The sequence below is a fragment of the Bombyx mandarina genome, chromosome 09 (assembly GCF_030267445.1).
Source record: "Bombyx mandarina strain Sakado chromosome 09, ASM3026744v2".
NCBI lineage: Eukaryota > Metazoa > Arthropoda > Insecta > Lepidoptera > Bombycidae > Bombyx > Bombyx mandarina.
Genome location: NC_143216.1, coordinates 16,306,878 through 16,317,949, shown reverse-complemented (window position 1 = coordinate 16,317,949; position 11,072 = coordinate 16,306,878). Strand labels below are relative to the sequence as shown.

General features: G+C 38.8%; 1 protein-coding gene across 1 annotated transcript in view; it reads left to right on the top strand.

Moving 5' to 3' along the window:
• Positions 1-5,552: 5,552 nt before the first annotated feature.
• LOC114239716 (trypsin delta) overlaps positions 5,553-11,072 on the top strand; it is an 85,693-nt gene continuing 80,173 nt past the window's right edge. Inside the window, exon 1 of the mRNA XM_089729968.1 lies at positions 5,553-5,667. Within this exon, the coding sequence (XP_089586094.1) occupies positions 5,568-5,667 (100 nt within the window). The 5' untranslated portion in view covers positions 5,553-5,567. The remainder of the gene's footprint in view (positions 5,668-11,072) is intronic.

The window sequence follows — 11,072 nt, the reverse complement described above, 5'->3', positions numbered from 1 at the left end:
TTGACTGCAGCCTGCATAGATGTACGCATGTCTAGTATAGCCAGTGGTCCAAATTACAAACTTTCGTACCGTTTACAATTTACTTAAATTACATGTTTTGTAGCGTGCAACATTCGGTTGCACTCGGGCGTCATCGGTCACGATCGGAGTTCCCGAACGCGCAGGTTTCCCGTGACGTCATGCGACGAGATTCGCGCGCGTCTTTTTAAGTTTATTGTAAAAACGTAATTTTAGTTTCAATTCGTATCTTGTAGTGCCTAGCGTTGTTTACACTTTTTACTTTATATTATAACATTGTACACATTATAGATATTGTTCAAATGGTGTGTTTGTCTTTTATATGTTCGGAGTAAAATATCCCGCGAATGCGAAGGACAAATAACAAGCCATAGTTTCAAAAATATTAGTTTCAAACATGTCAGAGGATTTCATGATAATCTGTTAATATTTAAAAGATACAGGTAAACGCAATCCCATACGACTAACTACCACCGACTTGCTTTTTTGTACTGCGGAGAAATCATCGGTTTCAGTTTGAAGTTAGAAAGAACACTCTTCTCAAGTAGGGCGATATTATTTTCGTTGCAGTCTGTAGCGCGTCTTCACACTTAAGTAAATAAAATAAAGACAAATCGCAGAAAATATTGAGAGCAGTGAGATCTTCTAGCATGGATGTGGCAAGCTGTCTTCTGTAATAAAAACTATCAATCTATATAAATAAAGATCAATGTTTGCATGTTTGATTCGTATGCGTTCTTAAGCCATTTATACGATTGTGGTGAAACTTGGACAATTGCTGTTGCCACTCTCAGAAATGTTTTTGTCAATATTACTGAAAACATATAGCACAAACGAGCAAATGCGCAAGTAAATCTTAAAACAACTGTTCAAATAAGTTCAAATGACAGCTTTTTCGGTTAGAATGATCTCTTGATATATGACAAGCAAAATTATATATATTTTTCCAAAATATGTAGAAAATCTAAAGTTTATATAAATTTTTTTACATTTTAACATTCGGGATAAGCTGTTTATGTTCAACAGATGGAATAACGCGCTTTCGCTTGTGCCTTGTGACGAGTCGACTCTTTCCCCACAGTCAGCCTACTGCGTAGATAATGTCTTAAAGTAAAAAGGACATGTATGGAAGATGATGGTTTCTAAGCGACCAGCATAATGCGATCGCTAACTGGTATTTAGATAATATTGAAAATCCTCACGAATAGGTAGGTAGGTATCTACTGCTAACCTGCTGATTTTTATTATGAAACAATGCATTCCGATTTCAATGGTGAAATTCATAGAATATCAACTTCATGTACCGAGATCACTGGCAGTATTTTATTTATCAGGCTTCAGTATTTTTTTTTTTATATTCATGACTATTTGTATTTGTATTCATGAAGCGGTTTTAAAAATAGAACCTAAAATTTTATATAGTGTTTTTACAGTCTATGACTACTTACTATACAGACCACTGGTGTTAAGTAATTACACAGCCTAATCCAAATCTACACAGTGATCTCTGTGATTGTGAATGACCGTCTTTAATGGCATCAATTCAATTCAACCAATCAATTGATCTACATAATCTTACAAAAAATATATTAAAATCCTTTATACTTTTGACATCTCTAGTAAATAGTTTCTAGCCTAAAAAACTAAACAGCTAAAAGCCATATCCATGATACCGTAACAATATGAAATTCCGTAATGCTATTCGTAGAAAACTTAATTTTTATTCTAAATCAATAGTTATCGATTTAAGTGGTCGTATAATGCTTTCCTGCGAGTACATCTAGTTAAATCGTGTTATGAGGCGATTAAGTTACCTGTTGATTATTTCTAACTCGACAACTAACGGGGAATCGGCCCTTAAATCGAACAGATACACATTAAACTCAACAGAAAGCCTTTCTATATGTATATTTTAGTGAAGCCGCACCGCCAACCGGCCAGTGCCAGCTTAGGTGACCGAAGCGGGCTGCGTACCACAGATCTAGCAATCACTATACCTACCTTTTCTGTTAAATTATTATTTTTTGTTTACACATTCATTATTTGAATACAAGAATGGGCAAGATAAAGAATGAGTATATCAGAGAAAGTGTGAAAGTAGCCCCGGTGAGCAACAAATTAAAGAGCGGAGTGTTAGAGTAGGATGGACATGTGATGCGTAGAGAGAAGATGCATGTGACTAGGAGATGTATGGAAATGGTAGTGCAAGATAGAGGGAGAAGAGGTCGAAGAAGACATGGATGGAGTATGCGAATGACGATATGAGAGAGAGAGAGGAGTGAGTGTTGAGATGACGGCTGATAGAAGAGAATGGAAGAGAAAAATTAACTGTGCCGACTCCAACGAGTGGGATAAGGTGGAGAAAAAAAAGAGGAGTTTACACATTCATTATTTCTTGAAGATTATAAAAATTCTAATTGCATTCTTCTGTCATTAATTAATACGGTGCTTTTAGGTACCCCAAGCACCGGTCCTCGTTTTCGTGGAACCCGTCGCTTACGACGAAGGGCTCGGCGAGTTAATTAACCCCGCAGACACAGTCCACTGAGTTTCTCGCCGGATCTTCTCAGTGGGTCGCGTTTCCGATCCGGTGGTAGATTCTGCGAAGCACTGCTCTTGCTATTTTTTTTTTAATGCTTAGATGGGTCGACGAGCTCACAGCCCACCTGGTGTTAAGTGGTTACTGGAGCCCATAGACATCTACAACGTAAATGCGCCACCCACCTTGAGATATAAGTTCCAAGGTCTCAAGTATAGTTAGTACCTAGGGTTAGTGTTAGTAACGACGACAGGTTTGAGCCCCGTGAGCTTTTTTTTTTTTTTTTCCACAGGAGAAAGTCGCCGGATCCCCACCCGCGCGGCAGGTGGGGTATGTGGAAGTTGAACCTCACTAAAAACTCCTGCCGCTCACAACCGGCGCCCTACCTCGGACCGGGCCGGAGCCCAGTCGGGGCTATTGAAACGGCGGGACAGGGTTGACGCAGAGCACATTACATCCATCCCACCGTCCCACGGACGCCGGACCGGTGGCCGCCAGCGACACGACCACCGGTTCCCTCGTTCAGCGAGCCCCGTGAGCTTACCTACTTGTTAAGATTACGCTGAAATGGCCTTTCAAGACCATCAACTTAATGGTAAGACAACTTTTTTTTTATTGAATAATAAAACCATCAAAATCCTATCTTACAAATAAAAAAGAGATTAATAAGTGTATTGTTATTTTTATGTAACCAAATATCTCGAGTCTACCTGCCTGGCATTAAGCAGTTATTGGTGAAAATAGATGACGTGATACTAGTACCATTCTGGAGTCTAAATGATCGTACACCAGCTGTCCCGTGCCACCCTTCATACCCAAGCCCAGAATAACTAGTCCGCGGTAGGAGTGAGCACGAACCGTGCCCCCGGGAGGCGATACGAGGATCCAGAAGCGAGTAAGTAGAATGCTGTTACTTACCCATGCGCTTTTTTAACTCACCTTGTTTACCAGTACCAAAGTTGAGGTATGTGATATTGAGTTGTAGGCGTATGCCCATTTTGTTGATCCATGAACCGCTGGATCAACAAAATGGGCCATTGTCACAGAGGTAGATGCAACTTTCTGTCGCACAGCCATCATGCATTCCAGCTTGAAGATTGGGATGGATGAACTCGTTTTGCAAGGTTTGTGGCGGCATTCACGTTGTGATGTATATGGGCCCCTAACCTAACTAGTCTGGCCATATGTTACATAAACACTTTTCTTTTTTTCAACTTTTTAATTATTTTGAATTAGGAACACGTATATATTTAAAAAAATTCTTTCGATTTTGCGTCATCTATACTAATATTATAAAGAGGAAATATTTGTTTGTTTGTTTGTTTGTTTCGAATAGGATCCGAAACTACTGGACCGATTTGAAAAATTCTTTTTCCATTAGAAGCCGACATTGTACCTGATGAACATAGGCTACTTTTTTTAATTTTTTTTTTAATTTTTTTTTTTTTGGTTTCATGTTTGTTTTAATGTTTCCGAAGCGAAGCGAGGGCGGGTCGCTAGTTTCACATATTTGTACGTGTTCATTATCAAATTACAACATGGAATGGGGTGTTAAAGAAAATAGGATTGCAGTAATCGCCTTGCACAAAGTGGGTATGGAGCCGTCGGTCATATTCCAGAAACTTCAAAAACTTGGTATCGGCCGTATGTTTGTATATCGTACTATGAACAGATACAACAACACTTCGTCTGTCGAAAACCACAAAAGATTGGGGCAGCCGCGTGCTGTTAGGACTACAAAGGCTGTTAATGCTATTAAAGCCAGAATTCGTCGAAGCTCCATTAGGAAACAAAAAATTTTATGGCGAGAAATGAAGATTCCCAATGAAAAAATGTTCACGATTGAAGAGCACTACAATAAGCAAAATGACAATGTGTAAGCCTACGAATAAATAGACTTATTATTTACTCGTAGGTGTAAGCTTACCGTTCTAAAGAAGCTGCTCAAGTGGTCGGAAAGGTACAACGCGGTCAGCATCCTGCGTCAGTGACGGTTGGGTGGGGCGTGTCTCATCAAAGAGTCACAAAACTACATTTCTGAGAAAAAAGAGTGAAAGCTTCAACCAAACCGCATCAAGATACAGTCTTGGATCATGTAGTGAAACCTCTCAGCAATACACTTTTTTAAAATATACCGTGGTGAACACTGATAGCACCACTTTTTTTTTATTACTTAGATGGGTGGACGAGCAAGTTGAAGTCGTCGTGGCCTAACGGATAAGACGTTCGGTGCATTCGTGTTAAGCGATGCACCGGTGTTCAAATCCCAGGCGGGTACCAATTTTTCTAATGAAATACGTACTTAACAAATGTTCTCGATCGACTTCCACGGTGAAGGAATAACATCGTGCAATATAAATCAAACCCGAAAAATTATAATTTGCGTAATTACTGGTCGTAGGACCTCATGTGATTCCGCACGGGTAGGTACCACCCAGGGAATTCTTAAACTAGGATGGGGCCCTTGGGCACACAAGAATTTGAGGCCCTTTTGGAAAGTAAAAAAGCGAATTATAATAACATTTTTTTACTGAGAGAGCAATAAAAGAAATAAAAAAAAACTTACATAACAACTACAACTTACACAACGACGACTTATAGGCATGCTTACATCTGAAACACTTCGGAGTGCCGAAGCTAGAGACACTTGGAGAGGTGATGTGCAACGGGTCAATAGAAAACGGTCATCAAACTAAACACGACCTTCAGAAATGAAGATGCTGACAGACGACTTACCAGTACGTTTTGAAATTGGGTCAGGTAGGCAGCGGCTTGGCTCTGCCCCTGGCATTGCTGAAGTCCATGGGCAACGGTAACTACTCACCATCAGGTGGGCCGTATGCTCGTATACCTACAAGGGCAATAAAAAAACAAAGAAGGTATTCTTTTTTTATAAAAAAAAATAAAAACATCAAATATTAAATTATATTATATCAAATCTAATAGCTTCTTAGTACACTGTGAATCATTTGTGCGCTGTGTCTCTGCAAGTCTGCGCAGTTTACGAGCAATGTCGTATCGTGCGCTCCGCAACGAAGATTCTAGATTCACTGGATATTTCCTACTCGCCTCTCGCTCTGTCCGCGAACTACTTTATAATCTGGCTGGCCGTGAGTTCCTTAGTAATAAAACACCGCTATCTCATACGAGTATAAATATAATGCATTAGCATCTTTGTTTGTTGTTATATTTTCTTGACTTAAGTTTCTATATGGAGAGGCTTCCTTTTTTTCTTTGTTTTGCTAACCTGTGTGGACGCTAATGTTTATTCCTGGAGCCTGTAACACAACATGAATACTCTTTTCTAACATCACACTGCGGCGCCCAAGAATATAACATAATTATAAATAATCAACGGGTTCCTACTACGAATTTTAGTTTTAATGAGCGTTTTATTTTACTTAGATGGGTGAACGAGCTCACGGCCCACCTGGTGTTAAGCGGCTACCGGAGCCCGTAGACATCGGTCAACAACGCAAATGCCGTCACCCACCTCGAGACACGAGGTATAAGTCTCAGTTTTACAGTACAATAGCTAGCCCACCCCATCCTTCAAACCGAAACACATTACTGCTTCACGTCAGAAATAGGCAGAATGTGTTACAATGCTACCTCCCCGTACAAGACGCTCTACCAACTCTAAAACTCAGTCTATCTATAGATACCCACTTATCACCAAGTTGTGAGTACACGTAACACAACGGACTCACTAACCTGTTACTGAAATAATATATTATGTCGTTTATTAATAAAACAAACTTAAATTACAAACTAAACAAAAAACGATTTTTTTATCTGTTGATACTGGTTTGGTTACTGGAGCGATATTATAACTATCGAGTCATAGGTCATTGATGCGTGTGCAAATTTTCAAGTTAATCTGACGTCTTGTAGTCGGTAAAAATAACATTCAATTCATACTATTCAAAGATTACAGTACATCTAATAAGTATATACACCGAGCTAATGAGCGCGTGTAAATAAACAAATATATTTAGTGGACTTTGGGGCTTATCTACCCGTCTATACTGCGGTGTAGCAACACGCTGCGCTGTTTACCTCATTATTTCTGCAAACAAAAACTAGATGGCGCTAGCGGTTAACAAAATGAGTTAAATAATGTTTTCTAAGCGCCAGTTGTAAATTCTAAGAATAGAATTTAATTCTGACGTGAATAATCTAAAACGCTTGTAACTTTGAGATATTTTCACCATTCGCTATAATATAAAATTAAACTAAAAGCATCATTTAAACTTAAAACATTCGTGTCTAAAATTGTTACGATAAAATTTATCATATATTATGATAATTTAATAGCCAGCTAATACCCTAAAGAGCATCTTCGCAGCTTGTTTAGTGTTAACAAAATTAATGTTCCGAATTTGCAACAATTTGAATAAAACTGATTTATTTATTGCCCATAATAAAGACATCAATTATTCCGAGTTTAATTTATTACGCCTATTGCTTTATTGCTTGTTTATTTATTTTTTATTTGTTGTCACATTTACGTAAATAGTGGAAATGAAAACGAATTCTTTGACTACAATCAATTTAAGATCGTTATTGTTTTTTTTATTATTTATATTTATACAAATTCGCGTGGGATTTCCCGTCTTTTTCACACATTTTAAATTTGTTTGAATGTAACGTATACTGTCAATGTTTGGTTACCTTCGTTTTTTTTTTCAATACGCTGTTACAACCCGTGGAAGTCCCCTATAATGCTTTACAATGAGGAACTGAGTATGTCTTAATTAGTTTCTATATTTCGTGAGTTTTGTTTAGTGTAACTCTGATGACCTAATTCGTTACTGGAGGCCGAACGTAGGAGTCACTATAAACGATATGCATAATTTTACGCGACCATTAACCGCTCGACCTGTCACCTATCTCACTTGTTTCATTTCGGACTATACAACGATAACGTGATTTAGTTAAAAGCGATTTTAAATTATGAATAAATCAATTTTATTAATTTCAATAATGTATTCATATAGTTGTCATGCTTCGGAATGACAAAATAAACGTTCGTCTTAAATACGAATCCGCTCAGTCGGTTCCAATTAACGGTTGCATACGACCTTTTACCATAAACGCAGTGCTGTTAACAGAATAATAATTCATAAGTTGACAGCACGTGAATAATTCGCGACGCGAGGCTGTTATCAGCCGCACTTGCGCAGTATGAGCGGTCTCTTGTTCGCGCGTGCCAACCCTAACTCGCGCCTGCCTCCTCACTCGAGCCACGGTCTGACGCCGCGCCGGCAGCCCACATCGACGGACGCGATTTACATTGAAGCTTTACGTTTTCGTCTCTCGATACTGAATATAAATTACTCATTATTACAAAAACGATGTGATTTATGCGACATTGTTATCTTTCTAAACGTTTGCGAAGGACAAAAAAATTGCGATATCGATGAATTTTTTATTGAATAATTTTTCGTAATCGGGAACATTCAAGGGAACCGTATTCGATTTTAGTAAGCGATCGCCAACAAAAAGAGCTAATATTAATTTAACAAAGCCACGAGTCAATGTACTCGAAACGAGATTCTCACTCGCTACATGATTTGACGTGGGCCACAACTAATTGCCCGATAAGTCGTCGATTCGCGTCTCGTTTTAATAAGGTGCGCTGTTTACATGTATGTGTGGATACCGATGGAATGCCACGGTCATGTTGCGCTGTGCGAGTGCTATGTGAATGTGTGCGAGTGACGTCTGCCGCACGCTTTTATAACCAGTATAAATTGAGCCTCTTCGCCGCCCGTAACATCCCGCAAGCGAGATGCTCGAAGAGGTTACGGCCGCAATATGAAAGATCACGTGTAATCGGCCTATTTGTGGGGTAGCTATGTGTTCGTTGTTGCCACGTGAAGGCATACTGTGGCTTGTGATACATTTGTGTGTAACCCCGATTCGGACACACAGCGGTACAGAGCATTATGATTATAAACACTGGGTAATTCGCGAAACATCATTATCCTAATGAATATTCTCGTGACCAACGGTAAATACGATTTCGTATCAAGATATCAAGATTGTTTTGACAATAGTGATCTCTATTCCGATTAATAAATCATAATTGCTGGAAATGCTTGTGGATGCGACGATAAGAATAAGCGTCGTTAAATACAAGAACAGATTCGAATATTCTCAATTCCGATATAATATGTAATAGCACAAAAGCTGAAATCAATTCCGATATTATCGGTTTAAAAATATTATTTAATTAACTGAATAAACCAAAGATAGAAAGAAATAATTCGCATTGAAATAACGAATGAATGTTTTATGTAATATAGTTCGAACCGTATACGCAGAGGGTTTTCCCACGCTTAGCTGACTGCCCGTACACACACTCGCCTCTACGGATTTGCCTGTGTTTGTTACTCTAGTACGGGCTTAGCATTCAAAGCTGTCTCATGTTCCCCCGACATTACATTTTCACAACAATATATCAAAAAAAAAGACAACAATTCTCACTTATCATTCAATATTTAATAGGAATACTTATTCAATAAAATTTGAGATTTAGTTAGACTTCTCCTCAGAATTCCGTGGACCGCGCACCGTACTAACATTTCGATCCTGAAAGAGCTCAACATCAAGGAGAGACTATCGTCAACAGTCCAAATGCGAATCTTCAAGTTCTTCGGGCACATCACTCGTAATGAGGACTCCATTGAGCGGTTGGTGGTGCAAGGGAAAGTCGAGGGCAAAAGATCTCGCGGACGATCTCCAACACGATGGACCGACCCCATAAAATCTGTGACTCACTCCAACATAAATAATTGCTCTCACTCTGCGAAACATCGTGCCACATGGCGTCGCATCGCGAGAGCATCGGTATCGCAGGATCCGACTGATGCATGTCCACGACCACTCTGTCAAGAGTAGGAAGAAGAAGGAAGAAGACTTATTCAATAAAATTTGAGATTTAGTTTATAAAAGTTTTCGATTTTTAAAATCTGTGGGTAGATGAATGTTAAACGTAAGACATTAGTTATTACAGTAGGATTAGAACTTAATGAGGTTAAAGTTGTTCGGCTTGGAGGCGGCTATCATTATCAGTGTGCTTAGTGCGAGTTTTTTAACGTTTTCGATAGCGTAAAAGTGAACTCAAATTCCTATGGAATTAGAACAGCGCCCCTAGCGGCAAAAGTAGGTAAACGTTCCAACTCCATACAAGTTTGAGTTAACTTTTAGGCAATCGAAAACGTTAAAAAACTCGCACTAAGCACACTGTTTCCCACCAAAATGTAATCCCATCGATCGATATCACAAACAAAAAGAAATAGCTTACAGTTGATTTGGATGATCAATGCGAAATACCTGACATATTCAGCGACATCACAATATTAATAAAATCAGGTAATAAATAGGTAGGATAAGTTCAATGTCATCAAAGGTGCATTGCTTCGACGATTTACTTGAAGCATTTAAAATTCAATACACAATCACAAGTACATTCACGTACAAGTACAATCGTTTATTGTACCCATTCAGTGAGTCCGTTAAATAAAGAGATCAACCGAGGTGACACAGGAGCGCGCGGGCCAATCCATCAATATATAAATAAAATTAATTTGTAGCCGTGAGTGGGGGAAGACTGTGCGTCTCTCCCGTTATTTCTGTCTCCACCTTACCAGTCAACAATTATTCGGGAATTTCGAAAGATCACCCTGGAACAGCGGTCGTTGCCATCTCTGATTCATTCTTTTGTTTTTACTTATTTGCGCAGATTAATGTTATTTAAAACTAAATACGTTTGTTTTCCTGGTAGCCTAAATGCGACTCTTAAGATTTTAATCGATTAATTTAATCAATATAAAATTTAATAATGAATTAGCTATTCGTATATAAAGTGCTTTAGTTCATATTGCATCCGTGTTCAATATAATAACGCGTTTAGGGTGCTGGTGGTGCTGCCCCGCTTTTGTAGCGCATCAGGGATGTTTGCAGACGCGCACATAGATTGTTTTTACGCTACCATGCGTAAGAGGTGTGCATCTCTGGTAAGCAGAGTGAGGGCCAGCTCCAACAGTATCCTGAGCATGATCGCAAGCAGGCTGGACTGTGTATACATGGGTCGCTGTGGTGCCATCTCCCATGAGATGTTACGACAGTAATTCATAGTGATGTAAATATAACTACTAACATAGGTCTAAGTCTTATTAACAATTTATATGAGTCATGGTTACTTGCAATAAAAACATTATTATTATTAATACAGAAAGATCAGAACAACAAACAAAAAACGATTTAATTTTAGAATAACAATTTACGAATTTCAATAATAAAAAGAGGATCGCTTAGGGGAAATCGATTTTCGATCGAAAACGCAACTCCGAATCGAGTAGCACGTAACATCGATCTCCCGCAACACGTACACGCCACGAGTAATTTGGTTGTTGCTAATTATAGGTGCTATTGCGGTTATAATAAGATCCTCCCAACTTCCCAGAAACGAGGCCGGCTCCGCTTTATTAATATTTATCCGATACAC